This window comes from Megascapheus bottae, chromosome 5, assembly GCF_031878675.1.
Source record: "Megascapheus bottae isolate mThoBot1 chromosome 5, mThoBot2.hap1, whole genome shotgun sequence".
Taxonomy (NCBI): Eukaryota; Metazoa; Chordata; class Mammalia; order Rodentia; family Geomyidae; genus Megascapheus; species Megascapheus bottae.
This window is the reverse complement of record NC_143513.1, coordinates 4,974,796-4,995,870: the sequence shown is the minus strand read 5'-3', so window position 1 is coordinate 4,995,870 and position 21,075 is coordinate 4,974,796. Positions and strand designations below refer to the sequence as shown.

The window sequence follows — 21,075 nt, the reverse complement described above, 5'->3', positions numbered from 1 at the left end:
TGAAATAACTATATCCTGAATACAGAAGATGTAGGAACTATGTTAGGAAAGAAAATCAATCTATAAAAAACAAAACTTCATATTGCTGCAACATGTTACTCCTTAAAAATAACTTTTAGGGCTGAGGGTATGGCTCAAGTGATAGAGCAATTACCTCACAATCACAAGGTCCTGAGTTCCAACACCAGAGTTGCCAAAAGAGGGGGAAAAAAGATCAAAAGAAAATCTAATGACCCTCACAATAGAGGGGAAAAAAAAGCATAAATGACTAGGAATAAACTTCATCATCTAAGACACTGCTGAAAATGAACACATACCGTCACACATAAGGACAGATGAAACAAATATACATAGGAAAATGAATTCCAAAAGAAAATATCTTGTTTATAAAGTAAGTACACTAAGCCAAATGTCATGTAAAATGCTTGTAGTACCAGCACTCTGGAGGCTGAGGCACAGGAATCCTAAGTTCAAAGCCAAACAAGAAGCTGGGTATCGTAGCTCACGCCTGTAATCCTAGCTACTTAGGAGGCTGAGATCTGAGGATAGTGGTTCAAAAGCCAGTCCAGGCACTAAAACCTAAGGGACTCTTATCTCCAATTAACCACTGGAAACTGGAAGTGAGACTAAGGCTCCAGAGGTAGGGTGGTAGTTTTGAGCTGAAGAGCTCAGGGACAGTCTCAACCCAAGAATTCAAGTCCCACGTCCGACCCCTCCCCCCCCCAAAAAAAGCCAAATGGGATTTTGTGGAAAATACCAGGCCAGTCTAGGGTATTATACTGAGAAGTGTCTAAATAGTGATCTAAATAATGACAAAAACAGCAACAACAACATGTTATACTGCCTATACAATGAGTAATCCATTTGCCATATGGACTAAATAAAACATTGATAAAGGCTTGAGCGTCGATGGGCACATCTGTAATCCTAGCTACTCAAAAAGCAAAGATCTGATGATCACAGTTCAAAGCCAGCCTGGGCAGGAAAATTCAATGAGACTCTTGTTTCCAACTAATCACCCAAAAAGCCTCAAGCAGAGCTGCGGGTCAAGGGTAAAATGCCAGCCTTGAGGGTCAAGGGTAAAATGCCAGCCTTGAGCAGAAAAGCTCAGGAACAGCTCTGGTGAGTTGAAACACCAGGACCTGCATAAGTGTATAACTGGATATCTAATTTATACATACACATATATAATTTTATGTTTTTAAGGGAGTCTATCAAATTATTTTGAAAACAATAGTTAATTTTCTATTTTTATTAAATATCAGTAAATTAGAGGTAAAAGAATCAAGAGTAGGACAAGACAAAATAATCTCTACATGAAGATATGTAATCTCTGGAAAAATTACTACACTGTTACAAAATTGACAACAGTTCAGTATGACATATCCTAGGAATGAACATTAGCTTCAGCCTAAAGATAAAACAGAGGATACCACCAGTAGAAGCAATTAAAACAAATAGTGTAAAAGTCACAATAATCTTTTAAAAATATACTCTAAGCCAGGAACCAGGGATTCTTATCTGAAATCCTAGCTACTCAGGAGGCTGAGATCTGAGGATCATAATTTGAAACCAAACCAGTCAGAAAAGTGCGAAGATCTTATTTCCAATAAACTATTTTAAAAAAAAGAAGGCCTGAAGTGAAGAAATAGCAAGTAGTAGTACCAGTCTTGAACAAAAAATAAATAAATAGGGCCGGGAGTTTGGCCTTGTGGTTAAAGTGCTTGCCTAGCATGCATGAAGACCCGGGTTCGATTCCTTGGTACCACATACATAGAAAAAAGCCGGAAGTGGTGCTGAGGCTCAAGTCGTAGAGCTCTAGCCTTGAGAAAATCCAAGGACAGGGCTCAGGGCCTGAGCTCAAGCCCTAGGACTGGCAAAAAATAAATAAATAAATAAATAAATAAATAAAAAATAGACAAATACCTTATCAAAAAGAAGGTATATCATCCTCCAACAAAGAGAGGGTTGTTTAACTATACTTATCACAAAAACTGGCAAACATCAAAAGTATGAATCAAGAGTCTACTCCAAACCGGGCGAGGTGGCTCACGCTTGTAATCTTAGCTACTCAGGAGGCTGAGATGTGAGGATCACAGTTCGAAGTCCGCCAGGGCACTAAATATCATGAGACTCTTATCTCCAATTAACCAGAAGAAAACCGAGAAATAGCGCTGTGGCTCAAGGGGTAGGGTGTAGCCTTGAGCTGAAGAGCTCAGGCACAACATCCAGGTGCCAGGATAGATCCAAGACCCAGGATAGATTTAAAAAAACAAAAACAACAAAAATTCTACTCCAAATTCTAGGAACCAAGACTTCTTTTTTTTTCCTCCTGATCAAGAGGAAATGGAGTCTGGCAGATGTTTCTGTCTGCACTGGCTTCCAGCAAGCTTCAACCCTCATATCTCAGCTTCCTGAGCAATCAGGATTACAGATGTGAGCCATCAGCACCTGTGCATAACTGGCTGAAACTAGGACTTTTAGGTTGTTCATTTTTTTAAAAAATTAAATAAATAGAACCATAAGATCAAATAAGTACAAATCCTGAATCTTAACATTTGAATTAAACTGGGCATTAGTAGCTTACACCTGTAATCCTAGCTACTCTAGAGGCTGAGATCTGAGGATCACAGTTCAAAGCCAGCATAGGCAGAAAAGTCTATGAAATTTTCATCTCAATTAACCATGAAAAAAGCTGCAAGTGGAGTTATGGAGTTGTCACCCAAGTAGAAGACCATTAACCTTGTGCACAAAAATCTTAGGGACAGCACCCAAGCCCTGAGTCCAAGCCCCAGACCAGCACCAAAAGCAAAAATTGAACTCAACTTCCTCCACAAACTAGTTTCCAATGATCATAATTTCCAGCTATCCATGCCCTCCCACAAGTATGGTGTGTATGTGTGACCAAGAGAATATCACCAGAAGTGACCATGTAATCTTCTAGACTAGGTTACAGACACAGAACCTTCCACCTTTCTTGGTTTATTTGCCCTAACAAAAGGCAGCCACCAAACATGTGAAAAATGATCTTGTGGGGAAAAAAACGTGAAGGTTTATTTGTCCTAACAAAAGGCAGCCACCAAATATGTAAAGAACAATCTTGTGGAAAAATACATGTGAAGAGAAGTAGAACAACCACAACTTTCAAACCATGAGTAGAAGGAAAGACCACTCTGAAAACAGACTGTCCATGTGGGTAAAGATATGGCTGAAATGGTAGAGCATCTGCCTAGCAAGCACAAGGCCCTGAGTTCAATCACCAGAATCTTCCTGTCATTCCTCCTCTCCCCACAGAAAGAGACAGTCCAAACCAGTCAAGTCTTTCAATGACTAAAATAACCTCAGCAATCTTGTAAGAGATCCTAACCAAAAACCATCTACCAAAAAATGTTCCCATAGTCTTGTACAGAAACAGACATCCCATATTCTTTTGTACAGAAACAAAGACATAACTCATAACAACACCATGGAAAATTACCATGCAGCTCTTCCCAGCTTAATATACATATTTATAACACAGTCCAAATGGAAAAAATAATAATCATAGCAAGTTATTTTGTGAGCACCAACTGATTGTGAAGTTTACATGGACAGCAATACAATATTGAAGAAGAACATGGTTACAGAACAACAAAGATGTATAAAGCACAATAATCGATACAACGTGATGGTGGGGAAGAGGGAAAGGACAGACAAGCAGACAGATGGAACCAAAAAAAAAAAAAAAAAAAAAACCCAAACAAACAAAAAAACAAAAAAACCTCCTGGAAGTAGACCCACAAGAAAACAGTCCAAGTAATATTTCAACAATGGAATACAGGCATCTCAAGGGAGAATGTCTTTCCAACAAATTCTGTCAGAACAAATGGCTATCAACATACCAACAAAAACAAAGACCTTACAAAAATGATGTAAAAATGGAGCACAGACCAAGTATAAAATGCAAAGTAAACTACTAGAAGATAACTCGGAAGAAAATCTAGGTTTCATGATGACTTTTTAGCAATAATGCTAAAAACCACCGTATGTAAAAGAAAAAACGGATACAGTATAGGTTAATTTTTCTCTAAAAGGCACATCCTTAGGAAATAAAAAGATCAGAAGCTGGGAGGAAAGCTTCACAATATTAGTATCTGTTAAAGACTGGCATTTAATATATCCAAAAAACTCTTCTTAAAATTCAGCAACAAAGATGAGTATGGTGAAGCCGCTTCTAAACTCAGATACTCAGGATACTGAGGTAGGGCAGTTGCAAGGTAGAGGTCAGCATGGACAACATAGCAAGACCTTGCATCAAATTAAAATTTTACAAGGGCATTGAAATGGTATTTAGTGGTGGGGCATTTTACCAAGCATGTGGGAGGTTACAAATTATTCGAGTACTTCAACTAAAACAAAATAAACGCAAAAATAAAAAATAAAACAAAAACAGAAGATATAGGGATGGTAAATAGACATAAAAAGATGCTCAGCATGACATTTCAACAGAGAATAGCAAACTGAAATTCTACTGTATATCAGGATTACAAAATCAAAAATACTAACATTAGGGGCCGGGAGTTTGGCCTAGTAGTAGAGTACTTGCCTAGCATGCGCTAAGACCCGGGTTCGATTCCTCGGTACCACATGCATAGAAAAAAGCTGGAAGTGGTACTGAGGCTCAAGTGGTAGAGCTCTAGCCTTGAGAAAGTCAAAGGACAGGGTTCAGACCCTGAGCTCAAGTCCAGGACCGGCAAAAAATAAATAAATAAATAAAAATACTAACATTAAATGCTAATGAAAAAATGTGGTGCAAGAAAATCTCTCAGTTGTCACCTGTGGGATGCGGAACGGTATGGACAGCTATAGAAAGTACATTTTTAGGCCAACTTATACCCCAGAATACTCTGACCACATGACTCAACAATCTTGGATCATATTACCCAAGAGTTGAGAACTATTATACCCACACAAAAACTAGCACAGGAATATTTATTATTGCTCTGTGACAATCACCAAAGCTTGGAAGTAATTACAATGTCTTTACCAGGTGAATGGGTAAACTATGGTATTTTTAGATAAGATATGTATATGGGGGGGGGGCTTCAGTCCAGTATAGAGAAAGAAGCCAGTCTGAACAGGTTATTTACAATATGATTACAATTAAACATTTAAGATAAGAAAACACAAACAAAAACATTATTGACTACCAGGGGTTGCAGAAATTGGATGAATGAAGTCAACTTGGAATAGTTAAGGCCAGGAAAGAATTTTGTAAGTATTTGATTATCTGTCAAACTGTTTCTTTCTAGTTGATTGACTTCAGAGTGTCTCTCTTGACACACATTCTCGGTCCACATATCTGCACTTAAAATATTTTCTATTATTTCTAATTTTTTAAGTATAAAAGTGCTTTAAATCGCATAAAAGGCTGGTAATTCTGGATTGGGCAGAAAATGATCTGAGAAAACATGGAATGTTTCTTCTTTAGACATTTGTGCATTATTTTCGTGGTTATAATAAAACCAAACTACCAGTCTACTTTTAAGCTTCTGAGAGAAATTTTACTTCTACAAAAGTATTAAATTTAAAATAGTTTATGGCTCAAAGTGCCTAAAATACAAGGGATTTTAAATGCAGTCAAAGTTATATCACAATAAACTAACTTCACAGACAAAGCCAAGAGGCAGTAAGACCACCACCACGGAGAAAATTTATTGTATTACTTATGCTCTTCAATAAGATCAACTAGGCATAATCACTCCCTACAGTTGGACTGAACTCTTTAAACTGTCTGCCCCATAGCTCTGTATAAAAAAAAAAGGGGGGGGGCTGGGAGTTTGGCCTAGTGGTAGAGTGCTTGCCTAGCATGCACAAAGACCTGGGTTCGATTCCTCAGTACCACATACATAGAAAAAAAGCCAGAAATGGTGCTGATGCCCAAGTGGTAGAGCTCTAGCCTTGAGAAAGTCCAAGGATCCAAGGACAGTGCTCAGGCCCTCAGCTCAAGCCCAGGACTGCAAAAAAAAAAAAAACAAAAACAAAAAAAAAAAGGGGGGGGGGGCCGGGAGTTTGACCTAGTGGTAGAATGCTTGCCTAGCATGCACAAAGACCTGGGTTCGATTCCTCGGTACCACATACATAGAAAAAAAAAGCCAGAAATGGTGCTGAGGCTCCAGTGGTAGAGCTCTAGCCTTGAGAAAGTCCAAGATTAGGGCTCAGGCCCTAAGCTCAAGCCCAGGACTGGCAAAAAAAAAAAAAACAGTAGGGGCCAGGAGTTTGGCCTAGTGGTAGCATGCACGAAGACCTGGGTTCGATTCCTTGGTAAGCCGGAAGTGGTGCTGAGGCTCAAGTGGTAGAGCTCTAGCCTTGAGAAAGTCAAGTGACAGTGCTCAGACCCTGAGCTTAAGCCCAGGACTGTTGGGGGTGGGGGGGGAAGAAATATCACAATAAGCCCCCAACCCAACCCTGTATAATAAATACTTTAAAAAAATTAAAAACTCATAAAGGATAGTTAAACTCTTAAGGAATCTTTGGCTGTGTGGATTCATGGTATGATGGTTCATAGTACCTAATGGCATTAAAAAAATTCAGTTATAAATTATGTAACTTAGTACTTAAAAGAATTCATTTTTATGTATCACCATAAGTTGTTTAGTAACAGTTCTAAACTCTTATAGCTGGCCTCTCTGATTTGTTTTTAAATTGGAGATGGCACTTCATTTCAAACATCTGGTTATTAAGATCAATGTGTATAAAGGTAATATCTGAATATTTTCTCCCTAAAAGTATACGTATATATGAGTTTATCTTGGAGGAGTTTATCACAGGAAGAGAAAATAATGACTTAGGAAGATTTTATGTTTCTTGAATTTTACTTTCTTTGTTCAGTTGTGGTCAGTTTATATGAAATTTATTCACTGTGCCTTAAATTTTTATGCTTTTTGTTTATACAAACTAAAATTTCTCATGAGTGCATTAAATGGTTTCTCCCCCCAAAAAAAAATAAAAATAAAAACTGCTAGGCATCAGGCATCATTACAGGCTCCTGCCTGTAATTCTAGCTACACAGGAGACTGGAATCTGAGAATCACAGTTCAAAGCCAGTCCAGACAGGAAAGTCCGTGAGACTCTTAGTTCCAATCTATTCTCCCCCAAAAAGCTGAAAGAGAAGCTGTGATTCAAGTGGTAGAGCATTACCCTTAAGCAAAAAGGCTCAAGGACAGTACACAGGGCCTGAGTACAAGCAACAAAACCTAGTCAGTCAAACTCAAGCATCTCAGGGGGTAGATAACACAATGGACCTCAATTTTAACTAATGAAACCCTCTAATCAATCTCCCAACAACTCTCTATAACTGCAGCACTGCACTCCTCTAAGATTATAAAGCTATTTTTTCCAAGAAAGATATCCCCTAATCCGTATCTCTTCTACTCTTGAAACTTTCTACTCCAAATAGTAGAACAAAACATTGATTTGAATACCAAACACAGGCTTCAACTACTTCTTCAAAAATGTAATTTACAGGCCGGGAGTTTGGCCTAGTGGTAGAGTGCTTGCCTAGCATGCACAAAGACGGGGTTCGATTCCTTGGTACCACATATGTAGCAAAAAGCCAGAAGTGGTGCTGTGGCTCAAGTGGCAGAGCCCTAGACTTGAGAAAATCCAGGGACAGTGCTCATGCCCTGAGCCCAAGCCCAGGACTGGCAAAAAAAAAAAAAAAAAAGTAATTTACAGCTGGAGTCCAGTGGCTTACACCTGTAATTCTAGCTACTCAGGAGGCTGAGATCTGAGGACTGAGGTTCAAAGCCAGCCCAGGCACTAAAGTCCCTGATACTCTTATCTCCAATTAGCCACCAGAAAACTAAAAGTGGTGCTGTGGCTCAACCAGTAGGGCCTTGAACTGAAGAGCTCAGGGACAGAGTCCAGGCCCAGAGTTCAATCCCCAGGACCAACCAAAAGAAAAAAGTAATTTGCAGCAGGGAATGTAGCTTAGTAGCAAAGTGCTTGCCTAGCATGCATGAGGCCATTAGTTCAATGCCTCAGAACCGTATCAGCAAGAAATGAACTTGTCTGGGCACAGTGGCTCATGCCTGTAATCCTAGCTACTCAGGAGGCTGTGATCAGAGGTTCAAAGTTCAAAGCCAGCCAGGACACAAAAGGACCTGACAGTCTTTATCTCCAATTAACCTCTAGAAAATGGGAAGTGGGGCTTGACTCAAGGGTAGGGCAGTAGCCTTGAGCTCAAGAGCTCAGGGACAGCGCCCAAGGCCAAGTTCAAGTCCCAGGACCCACCAAAGAAAATTATTGGGCTGGGGGCATGGCTTAGTGATAAAGTGTTTGCCTAGCATGCACAAAACCCTGAGTTTGATTTCTCAGTACCAAATATACACAAAAGGCCAGAAGTGGTGCTGTAGTGCAAGTGGTAGAGCGCTAGCCTTGAGGAAATTCCAAGAACAGTATTCAGGCCCTGAGTTCAAGCCCCAGAGCTGGCAAATAAAAATATATATATAACTATATATATATATATATATATATTTAAATATAATTTACATCTCTTTTTCCATTTATCAATGATTATTAAGTCTATATTATCTCAACATGGCTGTTAGCAGTAGGCCTAGGGCTCACAGTTCACAGTAAAAGGTCCACATGACACACATGGGATCAGCCTCCCAGAGAGCCAAACCTTACAGCTCTGAAATGGCCAATGTGCCTTTAGGAGTAGAGGAAGCTGCACAACTACATGAACTAACAAAAATAATAATAATAATAACAACAACAAAGTAGATACCAAGAACAAAAGGACAAGGGGTAATCCCAAACACATCTAATTAGATGTGATATCTAAGGCAACAACATGTACTCAGAAGGCATTTTGTTATAACACATATAGCTGAACATTTTAACTGTGGCTCTATTCAGTTAAAACACAACACACAGTAGATTTTCAAAGATCTAGTACAAAATTTACAGTCATTTTTTTACTCGGGATTAAACATATTACTGTAGTAAAACTACTTTTGTTGGTTTTTTACCTTTTTATGATATTTCTAGAAGTATCTGAATTCACACACATGGCCAACATTTTTTAATTAAACACAGTTCTTGAATCAGAAACACATGGAGCCACATGAACAGTCAACAATGGAAACAAGGCCAGATTAATTCATATATAACTTGAAATACAGTTATTTTAAGTTAATAAAATACTTTGAAGCAATTACATCTTAGGTACTATCGTATTTTATTACTTGGATTTCTCCTTAATTTTCATTTTGTAGTTTTTTTGTACTGGAATTGGAATGGTTTATCACTTCGTTTTATGTCTGGGGAAAGTGGTATTAACAAGCTCTGAAATAAAGCAAAGAGTCTATGAAATCTCACCAAATGTATGGTGCATGCCTGTAATGCCAGTACTCAGGAGGGCAAGGCAGAGGATACAGAGACATCAGTAAGGCAGTTACTGAGACAATATCTCAGAATAAAAAAACCCAGAGGGGTTAGGCATGTGGCTTAAGTGGTAAAGAGCTGTCATATGTGAGGCCCCATGTTCAATCTCTAGTAAAACACATACGCACACACTCATTCATTCTCTCTCTCTCTCTCTCTCTCTCTCTAGTATAGTTTACCTACCTTTTGCCCTTCCAACAGCATGTTTGGCTGTTTCACACAAAAAAGAAAAAAGAAATTAAGCAACGTGTCCTTGTAGACAAACTGAAGAAAGTTTGTGGTCATTTATGAGGTCCTTGAAGAGTTTAGGAGGGAAGGATGAAAAAAAATTATTTTAAAACAGTATTTTTACATACAGTTTCTTTTCACTTTCAATTTTGGTAAGAGGTACTTTCTGTTCTCCGGGAAAGACTGCAGAACTTTCCCTATGTGGTTATCAGTATGTATGAGATGAAAGCCAGCACACCTCTGTGACTGCTGACTCTAGCTACGGGGGGAAAAAAACAAAACAGAGCAAAAGAGAGGAAGGACAATGCATGGCAGCCACAAGGGACCAGGTGACCCCTGACTTGCCTCACCTCTACTGGAGCTAAGAGTCTAAATGTTGGCTTATTCTGGCAATGAAAATACTGTCTCACATAGAAAAATAACTGGCAACAGGACTAATATTGAAAACAAAACATTTGATTCTACTGATTATATTCTCAAAAGAGCCATATAAAGGAAGGTGGAAGCTGTATTTTAAAAATGTAATATTTATTAACCTCCTGACTTATGAAATGGTAACCTCTCTACATAACATCTTGATAATAAATAAAACTATATTTTCTTAAAACGAAAATAAATTAAACAGCACAGATTTAAGTAAGGTAAAGCCATTCATTTCCTTTTATTATTGACTCACAAACAATATTGCACACATGACAAAACACAAAAAGTAAAACGAAATTATAGCTAGCATAATTTACAAAACATCCTAAAATTCTTCAGAAAGAATATTCTCTCATTGGAGAAAACCTATTTCAGGAAAAGATCAAGCTAGGTGACTCACACCTGTAATCCTAGCTACTCAGGAAGCTGAGATCTGAGGACTGCAATTTGAAGCCAGATTAGGCAGGAAGTCCATGAGACTCTTCTTAGCTCCCAATAAATCACAGAAAAGGCCACAAACAGTGTTCATTTGTAGAGTTCTAGCCTTGAGCAGACGCTTAGGGACAGCACCCAGGACCAAAGTTCGAGGCCCAGGAATAACAAATAAAAAGAAAAGGATCAACTCTCAATTAACCACTCTGTTATTAGCCTAGATATGTATAACTTGTTCAAGACTAGCAAATTTGCAAAAGCTGGAAGTAGATTCAAGAAACAGGGATCCAAAAAAAAAAAATAGGGTTGATAAAAACTGCAAAGCCGGGGTGGGGAGTTTGGCCTAGTGGTAGAGTACTTGCACGAAGACCCAGGTTTGATTTCTAAGTAACACATACATTTAAAAAAAAAAGCTCGAAGTGGTGCTGTGGCTGGAGTGGGAGGGCTCTAGCCTTTTGAAGGACAGTGCATAGGCTGAGTTCCCAGGACTAGGAAAAAAAAAAAACTGGAAAGCTGGGCTGGGAATGTAGCTTATTGGTAGAGTGCTTGCCTCCCGTGCATAAAGCCCTGAGTCCAATTCCTCAGTATCATATAAACCGAAAAAGCTAGAAAGAACATCGTGGCAAGTGGTACAGCGCTAGCCTTGATCCAAAGAAGGTCAGGACCAGTGCCAAGGCCTTCACTTCAAACCCCAGGACTGGCAAAACAAAAACTCAAAGCAAAAAAAAAAAAAAAAAAAAACTGCAAAGCTGAAGGCTTGTATCTACAAATCTAATTTTTGAGGTACTCACTTTGTTTAAACTCTTCATATTCTATTATTTTGAAACTATCTTTGTATCCTAAAAAATATCCAACAAATTTATTACCTTTAAGCACAGAGATGTACAAAATTGCCAATATCAAGAGCTTCATGATGTATGCCAATAGCTTACTTCCTTGTTCTTTGTACATCATGGAGCCGGAACTCAGGAGCTAGGCACTGTCTCTGAGCTTTTTTGCTCCGAGACACTCTACCACTTTGAGCCACAGAACCTGGGCTGGCTTCAAACCTGGACCTTGAGATCTCAAGTCTTCTGAGTAGGTAGAATTATAGACACAAGCCACCTGAGCCCAGCCAGTAGCTTGTGTCTGTAATCTTAGTACTCAAGATCATAATTCACAGTCAACCCAGGCAGAAAAGTCCATGAGACTCTTAGTTCTAATTAACCAGTGAAAAAAACTAGAAGTGTAGCTGTGGCTGAAAGTAGTAGAACACCAGCCTTAAGAAAAAAAGCTATGGGCCTGGAGCTTGGCCTAGTGGTAAAGTGTTTACCTAGCATACACAAAGACCCAGGTTCAATTCTTTGGTACAACATATATAGAAAAAAGGCCAGAATTATATGAAATTGGATAGGGAAGGGGGGAAATCAAAAAGCGGGGGAGGGGGAGGGAAATGGGGACCATGTCATGAGAAAGGGTATCAATGTTTGTTAAGCTATGCACCTTCTATTTGGTGAATATAATGTAACCCTCTATTAATTACAAAAAAAAAAAAAAAAAAAAAAAGGCCAGAAGCAGTGCTGTGGCTCAAGTGGTAGAGCTCTAGCCTTGAGAAAACCCAAGGACAGTGCTCAGACCCTGAGCCCAAGGCCAGGACTGGCAAAAAAGAAAAAGAAAAAAGCTAAAGGTGAGCCAGGCATGGTGGCTCATGCCTGTAATCCTAGCTACTCAGGAGGCTGATATCAGGGGATCCTGGCTCAAAGCCATCGCCAGCACTAAAGAACTAGAGACTCTTATCTCCAGTTAACCACTAGAAAATGAGAAGTGAGGCTGAGGCTCCAGGGTAGGTTGGTAGGCTAGAGTTGAAGTACTCAGGGACAAGGCCCAGGCTCAGGGGTGGGGCAGTAGCCATGAGCTGAAAGAGCTCAGGGACAGTGTCCAGACACAGAGTTCAAGTCCCACAACCCACAAAGGAGGAGGAGGAGGGGAAGGGGGGAGGAGGAGGAACAGGAGGAGGGGGGAGCAGGAGGAGGAAGAGGAGGAGGAAGAGGAGGAGGAAGAGGAGGAGGAGCAGGAGGAGGAGCAGGAGGAGGAGGAGCAGGAAAAAGCTAAAGGAAAATTCAAGGCCCTGAGTTCAAGCCCAAGTACAGGCATGGGGAGAAGCTTCATAATGTATCAATACAAACATATATGCATACACAAAATAATTACATCATATAAAATAACTACATTATAATGTTTTAATCAAAATGTTTTAAAAATGGCCGGCACGGCTCACACCTGTAATCCTAGCTACTCAGGAGGCTGAGATCAGAGGATCAATGTTAAAAGTCAGCCCAGGCACAAAAGGACCTGAGACTCTTATCTCCAATTAACCTCTAGAAAATGGGAAGTGAGGCAGTAGCCTGGAGCTGAAGAGTTCAGGGACAGCACCCAGGCCTAGTTCAAGCCCCATGACCCCCCCCCCCAAAAAAAGGCTTAAAAATGGAATAGTATCCCCAAAGATTAAAAAAACCTGATGGAAGTATCAGGAAAAGAGATCTGAAAGCTGAGATCTAAACCAAGACTGAGCAGGCTGTTGGTGGGAATGGGGACATTCTGAAAATGAGGTTCCTTTTTGAAATGTAAATGTGAATAATGTGAGCTATCTAGAGTTCAGATCTGAAAATACTTTTATGCAGTGGTAGTGGCACAGAGACAATTACAACAAACACCATTATGAGGCATCTGAAAAAAAGAAGGAACACCAAGCCCATTATCTCTTAGGAATATCAGCACTTATGGATGAGGGGGGAGGGGGAAAAAACCAGCGGAAAAAAGCTATGAATGAAACAGCCAAAGAGAAAGAAAGCAAACCTGAACAGAGTTCTTTCAGAAAAGCCAATCAAAATAAGTACTGTGCTAAATAAGAAAAGGCCTTAGGCCAGGCACTGATGGCACATACCTATAATCCTAGCTACTCAGGAGGCTGAGATCTGAGGATCTAGTTCAAAGGCAAAAATCTGTGAGACTCTTATCTCCCATAAACTACTCAGAAAAAGCCAGAAGTGGCTCTGTGGCTCAAGTGTTAGAAGGCTAGCCTTGAGCAGGGACAGCATCTAGGCCCTGAGTTCAAACTCCAGGAGGACCAGCTCCTCCCCCCTCCCCCGCAAAAAAAAAAAAAAGGCCTGAGAAAGTTTCATTGATTTTAGCATGAGACTTCCATGCTCTTTATACAGTAGTGAGAAAATTCAGTGACTGACACAAAATACAGATACCAAACACTGATTATTCCTCTTCTTTGCAAACAAAAATGGGAATAAAGAAGCAGACTCAACTTAAGAGAACCCAGTTTGTCTATTGATTGTATGCTGGTAGTTCTGTTTGAACTCAGGGCCTCTTGGTTGGCTTTTTCTGCTCAAGGCTAGTGCATTATTGCTTGACCTATACCTTCAGTTTCAGTTCCACACTCAGACACTCTCCCAGTTAGCTGTAGATAAAAATACCATAGCCAGGGGTAGCAATGATTGTTAAGGAATGTACCTTCTATCTGGCGAATATAATGTAGCCCTTCTATTAATTACAATAGATTTATTTTCTTTTTAAATCTTGGCCTTTCCTGTTCTCGCTGGCTTCAAACCTTGATCTTCAGATCTTAGCCTCCTGAGTATCTAGGCTGTCTTACCATAGGTGACAAGAGTTCAAGCCCCAGGATCAACAACAACAACAAACACACACACACACACAATCTTCATCTCCCATGTTACAATTTTTACTCCACAGTATTACATTAATATGTAAATGATCTCATACCCTTGAAATTTTTTTAAATCCTGCACCTTCTCAAAGTACTATCATTATAATCCCACTCAATACTACACTGTTAAGTTTTCAAACCTTACATCCCTGGGTACGAATAAAAATGAGCATACTCATGCCAGGCACAGTGGCTCTTGCCTGTAATCCTACCTACTCAGGGCCCTCAAGTCCTTGAGACTCATCTCCAATTAACCACTAGAAAACTGGAAGTGGGTAGGGTGGTAGCCTTGAGCTGAACAGCTCAGGGACAGCACCCAGGCCTAGAATCCAAGCCTACAATTCCCCCACCCCCCAAAAAAGCATGCTCTTTTCTAAGGGAAAAGACAAAGAAACTTAGTTCAATATTTAATACCAAAAATTAAAATACAGCATAAGGCTGCAACATTTAAAAGAATATGGAATGATACAGGACTTTTTTTTTGAGGCGGGGGGGACAGTCATGGGGCTTGAACTCAGGGCCTGAGCAATGTCCTTGGACCTTTCTCAAGGCTAGTGCTCTACCACTTGAGCCACAGTACCACTTCCAATTTTTCTATGTATGTGATATGGAGGAATCGAACCCAGGTATTCGTGCATGCTAGGCAAGCACGCTACCACTAGGCCAAACTCCCGCCCCGATGCAGGAAATTTTTAAAAAAGGATCAGTGAAATAAGACCATTTAGAAGATGTGAGAACTTTCTAACGACGGCCTGTTAAGGGGGAGGCCGAAGAGGAGATTTAAAGAGTCATGGCTCAAGCAACAGAATATCCTTTAGTCGGAGTGAAGCCTTCAGTTCAGAGGGAAGGAAGGCACACAGAGAGGGATTAAATAAGAAAATATATTTTAAAACTCTAAGTAGAAAAAAGTTAAAAGATTAGGGTTTTCTGAGCCTGTGACATAACCACTCCTGATCTCTAGCACCAGAGCTGCTTGTATTACAGACATACTCCATGATGCCCAGCAGCACCACATCCACTTTTATAAGGGAAAAAATGCATCCCACTCAGTTTCATTTTTTGCAATGAGGCAACCTTCCCTAATATTTATTTTTCTTACTGCTTGTCTATAACCTTTCCTATTAACCCTGTAAAGGAGAACTATGCCTGTGAAAAGAACAGTTATTCCACAGTTCATATTTTTCTTCAATCTTCTAAGGATATGACAGCTGGCACAAAATCTAAACTCTAATACATGACTTTCAACAAGATTCTAAACACAAACTAAAAGAAAAAGGAAGCTCAGAGATCTTATGTGATTGTATAATGTAACAACTATTCAAGTCTCTCCTGTAGCATGTCATAATAAGAGTGATACATTCATGTTAAGCACCAACAATGGCAAATAATTAAACAGGTGAAAATATTTCACACTTATTCCCAAAATTCAAAAATTTTAATTACCTTTTTGTAACCTACAAGACTCAAAGAATTTACAGACCACATAAGTGGCAAACAACAACAACAACAAAAAACAATTCCTGTCTCACTTCCCTTCTTTCACCATGAAGTTGAAGATTAGTTTCCTAAAGAGGGCTCAAACACTATAGGGCAACAGAATAGTTATGTTTTGGTTTGCATATTCTAAAATATTCTATGGCTCCCATCCCTCACTATATTACATTTCTTCCAATATAGAATTTACCTAAAAATTCTATCTGAATTTATAGTATTCTTAATGCCCAGGGATCTTATTTCCCCTGTATGTTTCTAGTCCACATGATGACATGGCTTTCTTATTGCATTCCGATTTTCCTTTCCCTGCCTGAAACTGTTACAAGTGTCTCACTTTTGTCTTTCTAGTGGATCAATCAGTCTATAAGAAGTAACTGAAACTTTGCATTTTTTTTCTTAATTGAGTTGCTTCTAAACTTTCAGAATACATTGCTTCAAAAAAAAGGGGGCGGGAGGAGTAACTTCTAGAGCTCGGTGATTGCTGGCTCACAGCTACAACCCTTCCTACTAAGGAAGCTGAGATCTGACAGGCTCAGTCCAAAGCCAGCCCTAGCAGGCAAGTGCATAAGACTTCTATCTTCAGATAACCACCAAAAAGTCAAGTGGAGCTGTGGCTCAAATGGTAGAGAGCTATCCTTAAGCAAGAACACTCAGAGCCAGAAACTGATGGCTCATGCCTGTAATCCTAGCTACTCAGGAGGCTGGGATCTGGGGATCACAGTTCAAAGCCAGCTGGGGCAGAAAGTCCATCAAACTCTTAACTCCAATTAACCACCAAAATTCCAGATGTGGCTCAAAATGGTAGTGGTCTAGCCTGAAGCAGAAAATCTCAGGGACAGGGGCCGGGAGCTTGGCCTAGTGGTAGAGTGCTTGCCTAGCATGCACAAAGACCCGGGTTCAATTCCTTGGTACCACATACATAGAAAAAAAACAGAAGTGATGCTGAGGCTCAAGTGGTAGAGCTCTAGCCTTGAGAAAGTCCAAGGACAGTGCTCAGACCCTGAGCTCAAGCCCAGGACTGGCAAAAAAAAGAAGAAGCAAAGAAAAAAAGAAAATCTCAGGGACAATGCCCAGACCCTGAGTCTAAGCCCCATAACTGACCAAAAATCCATCAGGGACAGAACCCAGACCCTGAGTTGAATTCAAACCCCAGGACACATACAAATACACCCCCCCACACACACACACAAACACACACACACACAGCAAGGCACGCACACACCATTCCAGATATCTAATCTCTGCATAAAATTAAAATATAAAACTATGTTTTATATTATACTACAGAACTAAAACTGAAACATTCCTTTCTTCCAAATCTGCATTCTAATAATGACTTAATTCTGCCCTCACAATCAATATAACATTTATCTATAAGCATGTCATATGTGAGGCAATTTGTTTCATGTGTATTATTACATTAATGACAACAGCAAACTTGTGCATTAAGTATTAATCCTTTTTTCCAATGAGAAAAAGAATGCATATAGCAACAAAGATTCAAATTCATGCGTTTAAGTGTTACCTTCTAACACTTGTTCCAAAGCACACACAGGTTGAGCCTCTCATCCAAAATACTGAGAAGTGTTTGGGTCTAACTAGGTGCCAGTGACTTGCATCTGTATTCCTGGCTACTCAGGAGGCTTAGGTTTGAGGATCACAGTAGTTCTAAGCCAGGCCACTCTTTTCCTACTTTTCTATGAATTATTTTTTTCTTAAATTCGTGACAATCCTTTTGTCATGAATCATCCCCTATGAATACCTACACATTTATTTATCTCCTTATGTTTTTTTTAAATGTTACCAATTCTATGCTTTCTTATATCCAAAGGGAGTCATTCCAAATTAAGGTCTTAATTATTTTCCTTTTAATGCTATTTTTTTATGTTTGCCTTATAAAATAACTAAGATAGTTTTCTGTACCTTCTACTATGTCGAATTCTTAATCATGTTAGGCTATTCTGAGATAATCTATCATTTGTTTTCTAAATATTTCTCCTAAATCCAATTTAACAAAATGTTATCATTAACAAAAAATACACAAATAGAGCAAGGAAACCAAATGCCTCTATAGTTTGGGATATAACACTCAAAAGATGAACATTCTTACTATATAAAAAATGTATTTGAGCCAATGATTGTAAATACTGATTCCCTTCTTGAATACTTGTTTGTTAAACATGTCATCTGAAATATGATGTAAAAATCAATCTTAATGAATTCTTTAATAAAAAAATTTAAAAATTTATTTGAAATCCATTTTTGAACTCTTATTACTCTAATAAAACGTATCAAATATATAACCAGGTAATAGATAAATAAAAACATAAATGGCTTGTAAGTACAAGAAAATGCTTAAGAATCATAGTAAGTCAAAATGAGTGTCAGTGATATAACAAAGTAAACCAGATTCTAGATACTCACATACAGTGAGACCAAAAGAGGATACTCTTAGGGGAGAATCACTAAGGCGCAATACCCAAGCACATCTCAGACCTATAACCCTAGCTAATCTGGAGGCTGAAATCTGAGGATCACACTTTTGTGTTTTTTTGTTTTTTGGGGTGTTGCTGTTGTTGTTGTCTTTATGAAGCCTGGGGTTTTCTTTTCTTTCTTTTTTTTTTTTATTTTATTGTCGGGATAATGTACAGAGGGTTACAGTTACATCCATCAGGTAGTAGGTGCATTACTTCTTGAACATCAATAACCCCTTCTCATGTTTTGGCCCCCATTTCCCTTCCCCAACACCCTCCCAATCTCAGTTTTTGAACCATGGTTTTGGATCTCCAATTAACCACTAGAAAACCAGAAGTAGCGCTGTGGCTCAAGAGGTAGGGCTATAGTCTTGAGCTGAAGAGCTCGGGGACAATGTGCAGGCCCAAAGTTCAAACCCCACGACTGACAAAAAAAAAAAAAAAATTCAGGAAGTAGGGCTTAGAGTAGAGCCTAGCGGTAGAGTGCTTACCTCAAATGCAGGAAAAGCCTGGGTTTGATTCCTTGTTACCACATACACAGAAAAAGTTGGAAGTGGTGCTGTGGTTCAAGCAGTAAGTAGAGCACTAGCCTCGAGAAAGCCCAAGGACTGTGGCCAGGCCCCAAGTTTAAGCCCCAGAACTGCCCCCTCCAAAAAAAACGCTGAGCAAGAGCAATAGATCATTAATTCAATCATTAGTAGTAGCGCTAAAAGGGGTGGGGGGAATAGGAATGTGGCTTAGGGGTAGAGTACTTGCCTACCATGCATAGCCATGGGTTGAAGCTGCACTGTGGCTCAAGAGGTACAGTGCTAGTCTTGAGAAAGCTCAAAGACAGTGCCCAGGCCCTGAGTCTTAGTCCCAAAACTGGCACACTGGCACGCACATGCGCGCGCACACACACATGCGCACGCACACGCACATGCGCACGCACACACACACACGCTTTGAATACAACAAAAGCCCCTTATTGGAATGAATACCCATAAGGAAAAGAAAAGGACAAGAGGAAAATAGAGACACACCAGTAGGAGTAGGATGGCTGAATGAGAATGAAATGGTTAATGTATTTATTACCACATTAAAAAAAAAAAAAAAACAGAATAGTGGGGCTGGAAACATGGTCTGGTGGTCAGTGCTTGCCTAGCATGCATGAAGCCCTGGGTTCAATTCCTCAATACCACAAACACAGAAAAAGTCAGAAGTGCTGCTGTGGCTCACATGGTAAAAGTGCTAACATGAGCAAAAGAAGCTTAGGGATAGTACCCAGCCCCGAGTTCAAGCCCTAGAACTGGCCAAAAAAAAAAAAACAGAATAGTAAATCCTAATGAAACTATTTTAAGAAGTAGGGAAATAGATAAGAGAATGATTGAAGGAATGAAGTTTTCTAGATACAGTAAATACATGTGTGAAAATGTCACCAACTCCCTTATTTAATTAATATATGCTAATTTTTTAAAGTGTTACAGTTTAGACAGGATCATTTTAAGTACAGCTCATTTATTTGCTAAGTAATTAGTCTCTCAAAATCTTCTGTGTTGCTGCAATTGTTTCATTTATTGTTGTTTTCCCCTCAGTAATGAAAAACAACAGGTAAAAAAACAATGTTTAAGGGACTGGGAGTGTGGCATAGCATTAAGAGTACTTGTCTAGCATGCACAAAGCCCTGGGTTCAATTCCTCAGTACCACAGATAGAAAAGGTCAAAAGTGGTGCTGTGGCTCAAGTGGTAGAGTGCTAGCCTTGAGCACAGAGAAATTTAACGTAAATATTCTCATTGATTTGAAAGTTATTTTTGAAAGTTATTTTAATTTTTTGTTTTATTTTATGTCAATCCTAGCATTTGAACTCAGGCATGGGCCCTGTCCCTGAGTTTCCTCTGCTCAAGTCTAGCTCTCTACCACTTGAGCCAGAGATCTATTTCTAGCTCTTTTTAGGGGTAGTTTATAGGAGCAAAAAGTCTCATGAACTGACCTGCCCAGCTAGCTGGCTTTGAATCACAACCCTCCAGATCTCAGCCTAAGTAGCTAGGAGCCACCAGAGCCCAGATTGGAAAGTTATGCTAAACTACGTGTCTATATACAGTGCAACATGAAAATACTGCCTTACTAAGACCTCGGGGTTAAAAAAAAAATCAGTCTTTCAATAGCATGTATATTCATATATTCAGATGAGAGAGCTTTAAGCCCATTACATGTAAAGCTCAGAATGCAGAAAAATATACTGAATCCTAAATACTAATGTGAATGAAGCTTGGTGAGCAAATAAACATGCCAAATTGGGGATAAGAGGAGTAGAAAGGAAGGTGATTGTATAGGTCAAAGTAGGAGGTACAGTGTACACTAGAGGAAAAGCAAATATACTAATTTAGCATGTTATTGCAGAACAACACTTATACACCACCTTCATATGTTTAATGTCTTAATTCTTACTATATTGTAAGAAATCATGTTTTCTTTTTATGGATAAAGGAATAAGAGGCTCAAAAGAGGAAAAAAGTCTTGATAATAAGGTTACAATACTAATATAGCTATATCACAAATCCCAGAGTTTTGTTTTGCTCTAGTCTTGGGTCTTAAATTCAGAGTCTAGGCACTGTCCCAGAGCATTTTTTGCTCAAGCCTAGTGCTCTACCACTTGAGCCGCAGCTCCACTTCTAGCTTTTTTTGGCAGTTAATTGAAGGTAAATTTTTATACGTTCAAATCATTACATGTAATGGGCTTACAGCTCTCTCACCTGAACATACCTGCTACTGAAAAACTGTTTTCTTTCACACCCGAGCTCTTAAGAAGCCTGACCAGGCTGGCTCTAAGCCATGATCCTCAGATCTCAGCCTTACCTCCTAAGTAGCTAGGCATCAGCCACCAAAGCTTGGTTGAA

General features: G+C 39.4%; 1 protein-coding gene across 6 annotated transcripts in view; it reads right to left on the bottom strand.

Moving 5' to 3' along the window:
• Cdk13 (cyclin dependent kinase 13) overlaps positions 1-21,075 on the bottom strand; it is a 101,382-nt gene that overhangs the window by 41,911 nt on the left and 38,396 nt on the right. For 3 of the 6 annotated variants that reach the window (XM_090332611.1, XM_090332607.1, XM_090332609.1), the window contains exon 6: positions 9,616-9,642. The exons of the other annotated variants lie outside the window; for them this stretch is intronic. In XM_090332611.1, the coding sequence (XP_090188737.1) occupies positions 9,616-9,642 (27 nt within the window). The remainder of the gene's footprint in view (positions 1-9,615; positions 9,643-21,075) is intronic. 6 annotated transcript variants of the gene reach the window in all.